General features: G+C 34.9%; 2 protein-coding genes and 1 long non-coding RNA gene across 3 annotated transcripts in view; 2 read left to right on the top strand and 1 right to left on the bottom strand.

Moving 5' to 3' along the window:
* Nucleotides 1–476: 476 nt before the first annotated feature.
* On the bottom strand, nt 477–1,578 carry LOC131532645 (uncharacterized). Its single transcript, XR_009268937.1, has 5 exons — nt 1,459–1,578; nt 1,092–1,308; nt 914–1,007; nt 699–754; nt 477–597 (listed from the first exon to the last, which is right to left on the bottom strand). It is a non-coding gene; the product is annotated as an uncharacterized LOC131532645 (long non-coding RNA).
* Nucleotides 1,579–4,937: 3,359 nt separating this feature from the next.
* On the top strand, nt 4,938–9,313 carry LOC131531575 (uncharacterized). Its single transcript, XM_058762410.1, has 3 exons — nt 4,938–4,994; nt 6,246–7,931; nt 9,170–9,313. Exons 1-3 carry the CDS (start codon nt 4,971–4,973, stop codon nt 9,311–9,313), a joined length of 1,854 nt encoding a protein of 617 aa, XP_058618393.1. The 5' UTR covers nt 4,938–4,970.
* Nucleotides 9,314–9,675: 362 nt separating this feature from the next.
* The window catches only part of smc1al (structural maintenance of chromosomes 1A, like), a 30,040-nt gene continuing 21,952 nt past the window's right edge, over nt 9,676–17,763 (top strand). The window contains exons 1-3 of the mRNA XM_058763654.1: nt 9,676–10,113; nt 12,501–12,689; nt 14,330–14,442. Of these exons, the coding sequence (XP_058619637.1) occupies nt 10,005–10,113; nt 12,501–12,689; nt 14,330–14,442 (411 nt within the window). The 5' untranslated portion in view covers nt 9,676–10,004. The remainder of the gene's footprint in view (nt 10,114–12,500; nt 12,690–14,329; nt 14,443–17,763) is intronic.

Here is a 17,763-nt window from a genome sequence, read left to right as displayed (position 1 = left end):
AATAAATGAAAATTAAATTTTTTGTTGGAATAATAAAGAGACATTGGTTTTCAGAAACAGAATGGCGAGACCCTTACAAAAAAATCCTGCAGGAATCCTGCAGGAAAAATCCTGCAGGACCTACACACCACATACCTGCACATTCCTACAGGATCCCACAGGATTTTCGTGACCATTTTCCTGTAGGACTCCTGCAGGAATCCTACAGAAACCTACAGGAAACATGCAGGACTTCCTGCAGGAAACCTACAGGAAACATGCAGGACTCCTGCAGGAAACCTACAGGAAATCTAATTTGCATTAGTGTTCAATTCCTATAGGACATCTGCAGAAATCCTAATGAACTATTATGTATATTCATCATGTTGGATTGCTGAAGGGATATTCAGAACCTCCTGTATAACAACACACTTTTTAAAAGCAATGTTGTGTCTCAAATTTAAATATCACCAAAAATAAAAAGACTTCAGAAAATGTTAATTGTGAATTATTTATTAGTCAAAAGAGCTTAAAGATAAAATGAGATAAGTGTGACGAAAATGAACACTCTGAACAGAACGTGGCCCATCATTCTTCAGAAACCAATAACTCTGGACTCTGGAAAAAAGAGAGAAACATTTTTGCCTTAACTTTTAATAAGTTAATAAAATATGCATAAATATAATTACATGCATATGTAACAGTGAATTTGCCCTCACCTCTTATGTGCTTCACCACTCAGTGTTGCAGCGTAACAGTGTCCTTCTTATGATGCCTGAGAAATATGAGTATACACTACATATATAAATACTGAAATATAAGGTACTGTAATTATAAGAACTGTAAATGATTATCTTTCAGATTAGTTGACATGTGAAACAAAATATTTAATGAATAACACTTAAAATATTACAAATATATTAGAAAGTAAAACCTGCTAAGGAGTTTATGTTCATCATTCAATTTTTCCCGTAAAGCAGCCCGAAGAAACTTTCGTGGAGTTTCTGGAAATTTCTTCGAAACAGTGTCTGAAAGAGAAATGTATATAAAGTTCAGTGTCAGATATTTGTTATGAGAGCATATATACTTAAAAACCTTTAACACCTTTATACCTATAATAAGTTCCACTTTTGTGGGGTCCAGAGGGGGCTTGGCTTGTGATTCCTTGTTGGCATTTCCAATTTTTCCAGAAAGGCTGTGGGTAGCTAACATGCTCCTTCCAAAAACAGCCACGGCTAAATCCTTAATCATGGCTGACCATGACGTGCCCCCTCTACCACATGCTTGGAATGTATCCTTTGCCATGTTTAGTTTTTTGTGGATTTCAACCTGTGCAATACACATTAAATAATAAATTGAATTGGCCACATTTTTGTAATCTGCGTTTTACAAAATCCTTATGCTTTCCTAAATCTCACACACAAATAATAGACTTATTATATGGTGTGAAAAAAATAAAATAAAAAATAGTATTCTCACATGGTCCAGTCCAGAAGAGCTAAGATGTGAAGAGTTGGCTGGTTGAAGGGCAGCGCTGCAAGCTGCACTTGTTAGGGAGGTTTGCACAGCATGCTTGTTTGCACTTCTGTTTGGCAGCAACTCCAAATCTGTTAATAATCTCTAAATAAAAAGCAATGTTTAAATGAACTCATTCATTCATATAGCAAAAAAATCTATAACCATGTATATCAATAGCCTACCATTTTGCAGTTTAAAGTTCAGGGCCTTTAGTTGCTGATTCTCTGCTCTCAAGGCCTTTATTTCATTTCTCAGGTCATTTAATGTGTAATTTTCTTTGTTTTTTCTTCTATTTTTTAGCAACAGTGTGTCATTTTGTGTTTTTTCCACCTAAGTTGAGAGACAAAATTAAAGTCACAGAACAACAAAAGACATGCATTGTCACTTAACTCTTATACGGTCTTCGGGTGTTTTTGACCATAAATGGCATTTGCTACAATTTTTAAAAATGTTCTCTTTGTCCAAATGTCATGAGACTTTGTAAAATGGTCAACACTTTCTAGATCTACAAATAATAAAAAAAAAATTGGAATGATATCTTGATTTTATGTTAGTGTGAAAAAAAAAAAAGTAACACTCATGGTCTTTGGGGTCTCTAGAGACAAAATTGAATTTTGTTACAAAATAATAGTTTTTTTTTTAAAAATGCAAATTTCCTGTTTATTAATGTTTTTACTCATTTGTGCAGTTTTCTGAGGATTTATGATATTTTTTATTTATTTATATAAATTAATAAATAAATATGTTTTGGAAAATTTTGGCTTGCAAAATAAATGTGCCACTCACAAATTGCAGAAACTCATAGACTGTATGAGATTTATATAAATTTAAAAAATATCATAAATGCTCCGAAAACTGGAGTAAAAACTGGAGTAAAAACATTAATAAACAGGATTTTTTTTTTTAACTATTATTTTGTTACAAAATTCAATTTTGTCTCTAGAGACCCCAAAGACCATGAATGTATATCTCAAAACGAAGACCGCATTAAACAATGTTGATATAATTTATCAGGAAGTTAGATTTTACTTTTTTAAATCTCTTGATCTGGACTTGATCTGGACTTGATGATGGGGTGTTTTCTGGACTGAATATTATTTTCCTTTTTATTGCTCTCTTTTCAGGCAGCTTGCACTCCTCTTTTTGCCTTCGCTCTGACTCCATCCGATTTAGACGCTTCAGTAGCTTGTCCTTATTTTCTGTACAGGAAAGGAAATTCATTATTTCAAATGAATAGTTCAACCAGAATTTTTTTTTTTTAAATATGCATGCATTCACTCATTCACCAATCTCACCATTCATCTTGAGAATAAGTGCAGGAGAGCTTTCATCTTCATACTTTACATCAACAACATCCCCCTCATGAACTACAGATTGAAGAATGTCTTTTCTCTTTACAATGTCCAGAGAGGCTTCAATTTCTGTCCATTCAATTAATGCCCACATTTTGTCTATAATGGAAAAAAAGGACTACAATTTAAAACAGATAGATAGATAGATAGATAGATAGATAGATAGATAGATATTCAAAGAGATTTAATCATTTCAATAGCAACTCAAAACCGTTTTAACTTCATTGTTGCTATATGTTTCCATGGTAACATATTACACTTAGTTAACTGTGTTAAGAAATCTTGTGGTTTGTCAGCATTTTATCGTTGTGTTCACTACACCATTGTTCTAAGGTGTCTTTTTTACTTTCAAGTATTTTAATTAATGAAAAATTAAGTTTTACTTACCCGATTCACCAGTAGACGGCGCAGCTGCTCCGGAATTCACAGCGTATGACGCGTTTCCTCGAGTGTGTGCGCGAGCAACAAAATAACGGAAATGTAGCGACAAAGTAACCGCGCTTTGAGACCAGCAACACAACTGACTTTTTACTGTAAGTACAACGCTTATTTATTTATCTTTTATTTTAATGAAAATATCTATATTTAAAGGTGTTATAGCCTATTTTTACTGTTACATTACCATTCAAAACAAATAAGCAAGAAAACATGGTTGCTATGGCAACCACACATTAACTGAGGTTGTGCTACAGTAATTATGGTTTTTGTTAAAACCAGATTAACACTATTGAAATTCAGACTCTTATTGGATTCTTCATTTTAAAAGTGACACATTTCATGCCTGGTTTATAAAGTAAGAAAACACATTACTTAGCCTACTGTGCAAACACATTACTTTATATACCAACCTAATGTAAGTTAGCATACACCTTTAAATCAAGATCATAAGAATCATTATAGTAACCCTAAAGTCTTAACTTTGTATTTCTTATCTTTGTTACTTTTCGATCCGATGCAGTGTCTTAATTTTGCACTGTATTTTTACCTTGCAGTCAGTAACTCTATAAAGACAATGGAGTATAAGTTGTACTTGCAAAGCAAGAGTACAATTCCAAGTAGCACTAAAAGAAGATGGAGTGATTGCCATAAAGGTACTGGCTTGTGGACATTGGATTGTATTTTATTTTATTACTGATTTGAGATGGAACTGAGGATTCTTTTCTGTTGCTTTAAGGTTTTAGGAAAAAGCAATATAAAGCATGGTTGCAAGATCCAGTTCGTCAAGTAAGTACAAAGTTTAAATGCAGCTTATGTCTCATACCATTATAAGATGTTACATTACTATTATGATACAGTAGGGCTATTCAAATCTGGTCCTGAAGGGTCACTGCACTGCAGGGTTTAGCTCCAAAACACACCTGAGCAAGCTAATCAAGGTCTTCAGGATCACTAAATCACAGGTAGATAAGTTTGATCAGGGTTGGAGCTAAACTCTGCAGGGCAATAGCTGTCCAGGATCAGATTTGAAGAGCCCTGTAATACAGTATATCATGACTAAAATGATCACCGCATAAATTATTATTTTTTAATTTGAGCAACAAAGTCACATTTGTATGTGTTTCTGATTACAAGGATGACACATCTAACAGTGAAGATGAGAACAGTTCCTCATGCTATAAGACCGAAACAGCACCACATCATACCTCAGTAGGTTGTTGTAATTTCAGCTGTTCTTCTATATACTGTATTGTAATGTGGGCTATCTGTTGACTACTTTTCCATGTTTCTGATTACAAGGATGACACATCTAACAGTGAAGATGAAAACAGTTCCCCATGCTATGAGACTGACACAGAATCATATCATACCACAGTAGGTTGCTATTACAATATTTCAGTTATTCCTACTAATGTGGGCTATCTGTTGACTGGATTATCTATGGCTTTGACTGCAAGGACGACACATCTGACAGTGAAGAAGAGGATTGGAACCAACTCGGCACAACACAAAACTATACCATGGTCAATATTTTATATATATTTATATTTTTTTTTAATTGAGAAATTAGGATGAAATTGCATCTATTTAGCACTGCTTGTACTTAGTTTACAAAATAGCTAGAGTTTTTTTTTCTGTGTAGCAGGAGAATCTGACAGTGAAAATGGACCACAAAACTGGCATATGACAACCCCTGAGGACAACACAGTAAGTAGATTTGCAGTGTCAAAATTTGTATGTGTTAAGTTTTTTTTTTTCTTTGTTTGCTTTCATTTAAATGTGCCAGATTCATTTAATATATTGTCTTTGCTATGTCAGTATAGTGCACTGCACTGGTTTGACTTCAATGGGACAAATACAATGTAAGGTCTATGAACAGCTTCTGTGATGTTGATTACCAGTGAAAATCATTTTGACTCATTCATTCATTTGAAAAAAAAAGAGAGAGATCTGAAGAGCTGTATTTTGTACTAAAATGTATATACTTTTCCATAACAGACTACCAGTCAAAAGTTTTTGGACAGTAAGATTCTCTTCTGCTCACCAAGCCTGCATTTATTTGATCCAAAATATAGAAAAAGCAGTAATGTTGTGAAATATTTTTCTATTTTAAGTGACAATGCAATATATTTTAAGATGTAATTTATTCCTGTGTGCAAATCTAAATTTTCAGCATCATTACTCCAGTCTTCAGTGTTACATGATCCTTCAGAAATCATCCTAATATGCTGATTTGCTGTTCAACTGAATTTATTAATAAACATGTATTATTATTATTATTTCAATATTTAAAACAGTTGAGTACATTTTTATCAGGATTATTTGATGAACTGAAAGATCCAAAATCAGCATTTATCTGAAAAAGAGATTATACATACTTCAAAAGCTTTTTTGGGGGTAAAGACATTTATAATGTTACAAAAGATTTATATTTCATATAAATGCTGTTCTTCTGAACTTTCAATTTATTGAAGAAACCTGAAAAATCTACTCAGCTGTTTTCAACATAATAACAACTACAATAATAATAATAATAATAATAATACTAAATTGAGCAGCAAAACAGAATAATATGATATTATAATATGATTTATGAAGGATCATGTAATGATGCTAAAATTTCAGCTTTGAAATCACAGGAGTACATTGCATCTTAAAATATATTCAAATAGAAAACAGTTTAATTTTAAATAGTAAAAATATTTCAAACTTTTTGTTGTACTTTGAATCAAATAAATGCAGGCTTGGTGAGCAGAAGCGACTTCTTTAAAAAACAAAAACATTGAAATTCCAAAACTTTTGTCTGGTAGTGCACTTTTAGGGCATAGTATATGTAGGCAAATTAGGATGCAGCCTGTGGTGTTAGATTATATTTGAGCTATACTATTGAAGGCTATAGTGTACATGTACAGAATAAGGTATCATGTTTAAATAGAAACAATTTTGTGTTCCTTTCAGATGGATGCTGAAGCATATGACAACACACAGAATTATGATGGAGAGAACCCCAAAACAACACAAGACAAGATCTATCCCACTGCTAAGATTAGTAATGAAGAATCACAACTGGCAATTTTATGCTATGCTCTTAGGCACACCACAACAAAATCCGCTCTTGGTGACTTATTAGACCTAATTAATCTACATTGCCCAGAAGGAACCAACGGAGCACCAAATAGTCTTTACACGTTCTTGAAGGAATTTGATTATAATTCATTTGAAATAGTGTACATCTGCCCCACATGTCATCAATACTTTGGTAATGAAATCCCAGCAAATTGTGATTCATGTGGTTTTGAACCAGGGGATAAGAACTCTCTTATTAAATCTGGTGACGTTTTCATGAAATTGTCCATAAGAAAACAATTGGAAGACAAAATGTCAGATTCTACATTTACAGCAGCACTGAATTACAAGTGGACCAGAGTCAAAAGCAGTCCAGACAGTGTTCAAGACATATTTGATGGTGAAATGTATAAATCAGTAGGTCCCCTGAATGATTCAAATCAATTCAACCTTTCACTTACATGGAATGTTGATGGTGTCCCTATTTTTAAGTCCTCTCCTTTTCACATTTGGCCAATCCAAGTAGTAATTAATGAACTTCCCCCAGATATGAGAAGTAGGCATGTGCTCCTGGCTGGTTTGTGGTTTGGTGCTTCTAAACCTAAAATGAATTCCTTTTTGCAGTCATTTGTTGATGAGTGCGTTCAGTTAGAGCAGGAAGGTCTAACAGTGCAGCACAGAGGACAAAGTACACAGATGTATGTGTTCAATCTTGTCTGTGTATGTGATTCGGTTGCTCGCTGCTCTGTCCAAAACACTAAGCAATTTAATGGTGAATATGGATGCAACTGGTGTTATCAGAAGGGAGAAATAGTTGCTAAAGGAAATGGTTTCACTAGGGTGTATGTGTCGCAAACAAGAGATGCAAGACCACGCACCCACAGCCAGCATTTTGATGATGCTAAAACAGCAGTCGAAACAGGCACATGTGTTAAGGGAGTCAAAGGGCCATCCCCTTTAATGCTTTTAACATTTTTCAATATAATTCTGGGATTTGCTTATGACTACATGCATGGCATTTTGCTGGGTGTCAGTCGGCAATTAACAACTTTATGGTTTGACTCAAAATATCATGGAGAGAGATGGTATTTGGGAAGAGAAATAATCAACATTGACAAGCGACTACTTGAAATCAAGCCACCAGTTAATATTACAAGACCTCCACGCTCTGTGAGGTTGCGCAAATATTGGAAGGCCTCAGAGTACAGGAATTTTCTTTTGTTTTACAGTCTTCCATGCTTGAGTGGCATTTTATCATGTGATTACATAGAGCACCTACTACTCCTTGTCCAAGCAACATACTGTCTATTAAAAGATGACATGTGTTCTCATGACATAGATGTAGCAGAAAACCTGTTAAAAACTTTTGTGAGCCGATTTGAGAGATTGTATGGCAAATGTCATGTTAGTTTTAATGTGCACATTTTACAGCATGCAGCACAGTCAGTACGAAACTGGGGTCCACTATGGTGCCAAAGTGCATTTATTTTTGAAAGCCACAATGGTAACTTACAAAAGCTCTTCCATGGCACCCAGGCAGTTTCAGAACAAATAGCCAATAGCTTTTCTCTTTTCAAAGTATCCCGCGACTTTTATCTACTGTTTACCACAACAGTGTAAAAACAACAAGCAAGGATTTTGTTGACCGTATGTTACGTGGGTACAGACTTGCCACAAACTGTGTGAAAAAGACAAACATGATCTTTCTGGGCTCACCTACAGTAAGAATGCCAACACCTAGGGAGGCATTTCTATTCAGAGAACAGGACATTGATGTCCACCAATGTGCATTTTATTCAAGAGCTATAATGAATGGAACAGGATTCATTCAAAGGCAAGCACAACACTGTCAAGAAGAATTAACCATGCAGTTGTAACAGAACAAGGCACAATGGCACTGGTGAGATCGTTTGTTGATGTGGGTCTTGATAGAGGCTATGCATTTATTGATCCAGTTATTACAGCCAAGTTTAACCTGGTTAAAGATAAACAAACAGGAACTGCTTTCTCTGGGATAGTTAGGGAAAATTATATTTCAACTGATGTTAAATTAATCAAGTGCGATGTAATTAGAACAACTTGTGTTTACTTAAGAGATGTGGGACTTGTACACAATTTACTTTGCATTCAACCCAACAAATGGGAAGCTGACTGATTATTATTCTACTGTACTTTGAACATTCTTAAACATCTGCAGTTAATACATGTACAGTAATAAATAGCTCTGTTTTTATATACACTGATCTCTGTTTTAAATATATGTACAATGATAAATAGCTCTGTTTTATATATGTACTCTGATCTGTTTTATATATTTAGCTATATACACAATGATAAATAGCTGTTTTAAATATATGTACAATGATAAATAGCTCTGTTTATACACTGATCTCTGTTTTATATATTTAGATATATATACAATGATAAATATGTACAATGATAAATAGCTCTGTTTTTAATATATGTACAATGATATTTAGCTCTATTTTATATAAATGTACAGTGATAAATGGGATCCTTATGGCCTTCTTATGAGTACAGTAGCCTATATTGCAGACTGAACCTGGTTGTATTATAACACTTTTTTTTATATAGTTTGTTAGTATGCATTTTGGAATTTGGAAAATGTATTTGGGCCAGTTGAATGCATAAATATTTTCTACAATATGCTCCACTGCTTATATCATTATTTGAAAAATCCTTTGTAATGTAACAACTGCATGAAGTTCCTGATATCTGTCCAAAAAAAAAAAAAAATTAACACTCCAGCAAAACCATAAATTTTACATCCTGCAGGAATCTTATCATTTCTGTAGGATGTTACACAATCCTACAGGATGTCAGTGGACATACCTGAAGGAATCATAGAAGTACATAAGAAATCCAGCAGGAGTGTTACATTCCTGCAGGACATAACACAGTTATACAGGAACAATCCTACAGGACTCCTGCAGGAATGAGCCCTGTCCTGTAGGATTTTTATTCAGTCCTACAGGATCCCTGCACATAAAACCAAAATCCTACAGGACTCCTGCACATAAAACCAAAATCCTACAGGACTCCTGCAGGATTTTTTTGTAAGGGGACTCTCCTATTTCTTGAAATATAGGCCATGTCATTTTACTGTTATTTATTTGTTTACGTGCCTTACTTAATATTAGTTTATTTGCATTCATCAATGCCATTATAGATGTGTATTTTGTTCATTACGTTTAAAAACACATACGCTTAGACTGAAGTCACTTCACACTCAGAACAGTAGGAGGCGGAATACACTTAAAAAGTCGGTATGCGATCCGCCAAAAAAAAAAACACAGAAGAAGAAGACGACGACGATATCTCGCGATATGTGTTGTGTTTATGGAACAGCTATCGCGCGCGCGCGCTGTAGCAGGTTTCTATGTCTGCTTGTTTTACTTATATTATAACGAAAACACAATTATATATTAATAGTTTCATTTCATTTTTTTTCTGCTTTGAAGTGCAGGCTATTCTAGAGAAATATTAGTCTGTCGTTGTCTGTATTTGTCGTGCTCCGAGTTAGGATTAATGTTAGCCTGCTCTCGTTTTTCATGCTAACGTTAGCAGTCGACGGACTGAACATTTTGACGATTTCGTTTTTATCAAACTCTTCGAAATAAATAATTCATCATGGGCTACTTAAAGCTAATAGAGATAGAAAACTTTAAGTCTTACAAAGGCAGACAGATAATCGGGCCTTTCCACAAGTTTACAGCGATTATTGGGCCGAATGGATCAGGTAAGTGTTCGCTTATAATAATAACAACACTTTTAATAAACGATAATCACATTTTTAATCATAATAACGACACAATAACGCATTCATTAATATTCGGTATTTAACATTCGAATAAGAGCCAGGTAAGTGTATGTATAAAATGTTTGTTTGTATGAATGTGTTATGCTGTGTCAAATTCTTAAATTTAATCAACATCATTTTATTGTTGCTTGTAACTGTTTTATGTTTTTTTTTTATCTGCATGCAAGGTGACCTTGAGTGTAAGGCGCCGATAAATACATTTTATTATTATTATAATTATTAACATTAGTGGGGGGAAATGTAACGTTACACGAATTCCATCCTTAAGTAAAAGTTGTCCAATAAAATACCAAAGTAAAGGTGCAATGTATCTGATTTTGAAAATACTTAAGCGTTAAGAAAGTAAAAACTAATAAAGTAAAAGTAAATGAAAGTAATTTCGGTAACACTTTAGTGAACAGTATTCACTATTAACTAGTTGTCTGTTAGCATGCATGCATCACTAGGGTAATTTTGGCTGATTATAGAGTACATATTAATGCCTTATTTTGCTTGACGCAAAATCCCTTAACCCTACCCAATGTCTAAAGATTACTACAACAGCTATCTTACTATCAATGAGCAGGAAATTAGGAGCTTACTGAGGGAAAACTCTTATGTATATAATGAGCCAATACATCTTCCAAACTGTTTTTATCATATCCTGAATTACTACAATATGCTAATAGTAAGTGGTTATATTCAAACTGCTTTAGACCTGTCAGGACGATGCCTGCTTCAGAATAGCCCAGTACTTGCATGACTTGTCATATCCATAAACGGAGAGAAGTTGCTCCGGCTACAGTTTTCTTCCAAGATGCATACAGTTTTGTTTATTAACTGCTAGAGCACTAAAAGTTGCATAGTGTGCCTTTAATTAAGATCAGATGGTATGAAAATGTCATATCACAATTATTGTGACTAAAATCGTCACGGTTATCATCATTATTATGGTATTGTTAATGTCCTGGGAATGTAAAAACAAAACAAATCATATTTCACGAAGTTTAATATCAAACAAACAATAAAAATTTGCAGCACTATAAACAAAAGCAAAAATGTATCTGCTCTGTAATTATGCTTGATCTTTTTTTCTTTTTCAATCGATTACAGTTAATCAAAATGGGAATCAATTCAAATCGAGAAATCTATATTTTTTAACCTAGGTCTATTGTTCCTCACTCTCTGTGTGATATGCATTTGTACCGTGATTAATCTCAGTTTTAACAAATCATATGGATGATCTGTTTTGGCGATGAAAACAAAGTGTCATATAGACAATTGAAGTGCCAGCTTCTGCTAATGCACAGTGCAGGCTTTGTTGTCTGTCTTGTGTCTGTGTTTGTGTATTGTTCTGTAAGTTCACAACCTAAATGCTAAATGGCGATGTTGACTACCGGAACAAAGGTTAGCAGAAGAAGATGTTTATCTCTGTGAAGCAGCTGCATTGTTAAATGGGTCATTGGATGCCCATTTTCCACAGTTTGATATGATTATTTAGTAGGGATGGGATGATACACCTACCTCCCGATTCGATACTATCACGATACTTGTGTGCCGATACGATACACTGTATAAAAAAAAAAAAATAATAATAATAATTTTTCCTAACTCTAAAAAATAAGGCAACCTATCGCAGTCAACTTAAGTTAACTCAACTAGCAACCGACAACTTAAAATGACAACTTGTTTATTTTCAAAGCCTTCTACATAATATGGGTAGTATTTGCCTCTTAAAACTAAAGGCAAACATTTATGCTGATAGACAAATGCATTAAACAAGACGCAATGAGCACACGATTCTCAACCATGGTGAGGATCAACAAATTTTAAATCAGTAAAAATATGAACTCTGATACACATGAGCGCTAACTGACAGTGACAACTGCAGCAGCAGCATAAATTAAGCCAGTAAAAAAATTTTGCAATGAATTTGTATTATCTGTTTGCTTGGTGATCGATTGGTTTGTGGATTTCACACTTTGCGGCTGATGCAGTGAAAGTGCACCTATATATGTTGTTCCCTCTGTTGTACCAAAAACATAGTGAACCATGACTTATATCCTTACACCCCATAATAGTACCAGCCACATCACAATGTTAAAAGCAAAGCTCTTATCTGCCTCAAAATTTTGATCATTTTCCAGCATGATTTGGGTAATTCAGGTCAAGAATTGTGAAGATTTTTTTTTTTTTTTTTCAGTGTTTATTTTTTAATTCTGTGCTGAATTACATCTGTGTGTAATAGTGTTGTATTTTGCATTCTAAGCTTTTTGAGATTTTTTTTTTTTTTTTATGTTTATCTAATGCAGACTTTTTATTCCTAGGCAAATCAAATCTCATGGATGCCATCAGCTTTGTTCTGGCAGAGAAGACCAGTAACTTGCGTGTAAAGACATTGAAGGATTTGATTCATGGAGCTCCAGTGGGTAAACCTGCAGCTAACCGAGCATTTGTAACCATGATGTACCAGCAGGACAATGGACAGGAGCTTTCATTTTCCAGAATCATAATAGGTACTTCACACACTTTGGAAGCATTATGTTTTTAAAGGAAAGAAACGGAAAGCGGCACAGTTTATCTTGATTATCGTGTTTTCATAATCATTGGAAGTCAAAATCAAAACTAAAATGAAAATAATAGCATAGCCCTACGCACAGTTGACATGTCTGTGATTGACTGCAATGTTCAGTTGATTAAAAAAAGTACAAGTAGTGCTGGGCGGTATGACCAAAAATTTATATCACGGTATTTTTCAAAATGATACCGGTTTCACGGTATATGACGGTATTTATTTTTTTCATGCATGACCGGGTGTTAACCACATTTTCTACTGATTGAGGGAGGAAAAAGATTAGATTGACTTAGAATGCCCTATTTTACTGTCATGATGAGAGAACATTGTAGAAACATTCCACACTAAATAGTGACTAAACACGACCCATTAATACATGTTAACCAGGAGTCACTCTCATTTATGATCGCAACATCATCTGATAAAATCGACATGCATCTAACATTACACTAAAGAGTGGCTATGTGGGGGTTTTGGCTATATTACTTTTTTGTCTCATGCAGCACGCTGCCTGCGTCTGAGTAACAAACTAAAAATTAAAAAAAAAAATTGCATAATATTAACAGGCGAACTATGCTCATATTTATAATTCCAAACAGTCAGTTAGTGGCAAGTGCTTGGAAACGCTGTTTTGTACTCATTTACTGATGAGTCTGCTGCGGTACGACTGCTGAATGCGGTGCTTCTCTGCCGCTCGCTGCACAGAACAGACGCAGAGAGAGGCGACACTGCGCCGGGAGTCAGATCTCACTCGCTGGGCAGCACTGGTGACATCTTCCAACTGAACCATAGCTAAGGTTTATCCAAAAAAGTCGCTAGGTTTGTCAGTTTGTATATGGAAAGAAAAAAGCCGCTAAAAGGGTCTGAAAGTTGCTAAATATAGTGGTAAAGTCACGCTTGTGTGTGTGAGAGACGCGGTGCTGATGGTAGCGGGCGGTAGATGAGTTCTTCTGTGTTCTACAGCTTCAGAACTTTCACGCTTAGTAACACATACAGCTGTGTCCTCACCACAATGCAATAGTGAAAAGAGACCCCTTTCTAACAGTGCCGCGTTCCGAACTTTAATTAAATGACACCGGTATTTTAAAAATTCATATCATAAGAAAAATAAACACCGGTATTCGGTATGAACCAGTATACCGCCCAGCACTAGCTACAAGTAGGTAATTTGAGACCACAGGAGTAGATGATTTTCTGATTAATTGTGCAGCCATAGAATGGAGTGTTCAGAATGCTCTCGTCTCTAAAGCCCGGTACACACCAAGCCGACGGTCGGACGTCGGGCAGTTTTTGTTCGTCGGCCGACTGTTTTCTCAGTGTGTTCTGCACCGTCGGCTGAAGTTGGTCCTCGTCGGCTTTTTTTCGGCGTCGGAGCACGTTGGTCAGTCGGGCCATCTGATCATTCTGATTGGCTGTTCAGCTGGCGAACCAGTGTGCGAGAAAGGCACAGAACGGACGTGCTACTTGGCCGTCGGGTGTCGAGCGTCTGCTTTCGTCGCCACTAGATTGTCGGCGTCGACTTGGTGTGTACCGGGCTTAACAATCATTCATTTTCTTGCTTTCTTTTTATGTCTTGTGTAGGTTCCTCATCAGAATACCGCATCAATAATAAAGTGGTGGGTCTGTCTGAATACAGTGAGGAACTGGAGAAACTGGGAATCCTCATCAAGGCCAGAAATTTCCTTGTCTTTCAGGTAATTAGAGCTACTTCTTTGTAATTTTTAAATTTTAAAGGTAAATCGTAATTTATGTGCACCAAACTGAATTGATTATCTGTTTGTTTGGCAAGCAGTTCTGTTTGATGAGGCTATTGGAACAGAAATTATATGATATAAAAAGTGTAATTGTCAGTTTTCCCCATTGCCGGTTAGATAATGGTGTGGGAGGTTGACATCTATAGGACTTGTGATTTGATTGTAACCATAGGCATAAGCTTCAATAATTATTGAATTTAAAAAAATATGGCTTTATGAAGTATGATAAAATATTGTTGCCCAGTTTTTTCATTAATTTCCTAGGCTGTGGTGGCCCATGGCGAGCTTTCCTTTAAATATTAACAAATCAGGCAATTATATAATGAAGAAATGTAAGATTAATAGTTAAGGGGGAGGGGGGTCTAAACAATCACAGAAAACTTGAATCTTGGCATTAGGGCTGGGCGATATATCGAATATTTGCAATAATATGGCAATAATTTTGACGACGATGTAAAATTGGAAAATATCCTGAATATCGAATATTTCAAATTCAAGGATACTTTCCCAAAAGAACGTGCCAAAGGTCCAATATTACGTGCCCTTACGTATTACCACGCAAGAGACGTGAGGTGGGGGAGGGACTATTTTTTATTTTAATTTTTTTACTTATCATAATGGAGTCTAGTGTTAATTTCGTTAATAAAAAATATGACAGAGAGAGTGCATAAGTCTTTGGTATTAATATAATGTGTATATATATATATATATATATATATATATATATATATATATAAGCCTATAATGAATCAGTACACTAGATGAGGTAAAATAAACCATGTATGAGTCCACATTCTATTGATTTGTGCTCGTGGTGGTGGAGCATCCATGAGGCACATTTCCTCAAATTTGCTAAATTAGCTAAGAAATACCTCTGTTCCAGCAACTAGCTCCCCATCTGAGATGGTTTTTAGTGCCAGTGGGAACATGGTTTCATGCCACAGAGCTTCTCTTAAACCAGAGACAGTTGACAGACTTGTGTTCTTGGCTAAAAACTTGTAAAATAAATACTTATCCCAGTTTAATTATTTCCACCAGTTGCACAGTGTAAATGGTGAATTGCATGCACTAAAAAAGATGACAGAATGCACTTTCTGTACTTGTTTTGCACTACTTCAGTTACATAGCCTATATATGTGTTCATTTAATAAAAAGCAGTAAGTGATCACTTGGTCTAGATTTTTTTTAGCTGATTAAATTTGCACTAAACATTTTGTATTTACTTTGTAACAATAGCTGTTCTATCTAAATTGTTTTTTTTTTTTTTTTTAACAGGGGCAAAAGAAAATAATGTTTTTTTGTTTTTTTTTATTATTTAAAAGCAAATGCAAACATATCAAGATATTTATCGAATATCGTAAAAATTGACAATATCGAGATAAATTTTTTTTTAATATATATATATTGCCCAGCCCTACTTGGCATGTGAACTACATACTCAAAACAGACTATGATTAAATAGTATTGGGTGAGAACTCTCTCTCGTTCCTTCAAGTTACAAATATTGTATATGCATTTGCATAGATGGAAAAATAGGCCTAAATGGCCCAATCCCAATTCTATTTTGTACCCCAATATGCAAATATTCCCCTAAGAATTGAGACACCACTACTACTATACCGTCACACGTGGTCATACGTTGTCTAGCTCCTACAATAAACACCTATACTGGTGTGCATTAGAGTTTTTATTTACCGTTCTATTTTTTTTTTTTTTTTAGAGTTTTTATTTACCGCACACACACACACACACACACACAGTCTGGTATATGTGGTTTATGGGGACTCTCCATAGCCATAATGGTTTTTATACTGTACAAACTGTGCTATTGCCCTACTACACCTAAACCTACCCCTTACCGGAAACTGTGCGTTTTTAGATTTTTCAAAAAAACACCATTTAGTATGTTTTTTTTTTTAAGACTATTGGTTTACAGGGACATAGGCAGTGTCCGCATAAACCACCTTCACGTTGTAGTACCCATGTTATTATACAGATTTGTGTCCTCATATACCATATATACCAGTTCGCACACACACACACACACACACACACACATATATCGGAGATTGCGCAGCTCACATCCAAGCGCAACATGTCAACGCTGCCCCACGACTTCTATTAATAACAGTTTAAATACTGAATCGATACATTATATTTTCCAGCAATGAGGATAAAATAGCTGTTTTTGAAGCAACATTAAACTCACTCATTGTAAAAAGAGACACACTTCTCTCTCTCTCTGTGAGCTGCTACAACAAATAATTGTGAACTGCTAATAACGTGTTGCAGATATGGCATTTAAAAAAAAAAAAAAAAAATTAACCCGGTCTCATGAAAATGCGTATCAATAGCACGATTTTCTGTTTCTATTTGGTGTGCAATTTATATGCAGAAATTGACTTTGGCGTGCATATGATACACAATCAATGTAAGAATTGAAGTAGAACAAAAGATGGCGGTACTCAACCCCACTCCCCCACCCAAAAATAAATAAACTATAGTACTAAAAAGTACTTTTTAATTTTCATAATTCGCAATGAATGTATATAGTGCCACAAAGAAATTAATTAATTAATTTGCAATTCAATCACATTTATTTGTATAGCACTTTTCATGATACACTGTTGCATTACATTTAGTAGTTTACAGCAGTTTTAATAAAAGAATTGCACAAGTCAATCTGTGCTACCAAACAGGGAGCCACCAAAAGACCTCTAAACGAGCTACCTTGACCTGACTGATCCAGAATTACTAAACCACTGACTACTGCGTAATCTAAAACACCTTCAGCCACCATCCAGTATAAAACACTCGTGCTTATAAACCAAATAGCTTTCTGATTTTTTTTTTTTTATCTGTATGTGAGTACTATTATCTCTGCCATCTCTGATGAAATCGGCCGCTGTTTTGAACTTACTGTTTGAATACATTCGTTTACTGGATCCTTAGACATTCCAGGAGTTTACCGGTTGATCTGATCGCAAGAAAAACTTGCTTTTCATTTTTATAATGTATTGTTTTCGTTAATTTACTGATTCAAATTAGTAATAATTTTACTACTCTTCCGTCATCAACGGAAAAAACTCACACCCCTAATCCTAACCATTGCGTATCATGTGCACACCAAAGTCAATTTCTGCGTATAAATAGAAACAATAGAAACAGAAACTTGTGGTATTGATGCATACTTTCTTAATTTACTAAATAAAGCAGCATAGATTTTTATTTTAAGACAATCATATGCTCTCAGTGGCCACA

The sequence above is a fragment of the Onychostoma macrolepis genome, chromosome 23 (assembly GCF_012432095.1).
Source record: "Onychostoma macrolepis isolate SWU-2019 chromosome 23, ASM1243209v1, whole genome shotgun sequence".
In the NCBI taxonomy this organism is placed as follows: Eukaryota; Metazoa; Chordata; class Actinopteri; order Cypriniformes; family Cyprinidae; genus Onychostoma; species Onychostoma macrolepis.
The sequence above is the reverse complement of the archived record's forward strand: the minus strand, read 5'-3'. Positions and strand labels throughout refer to the sequence as shown.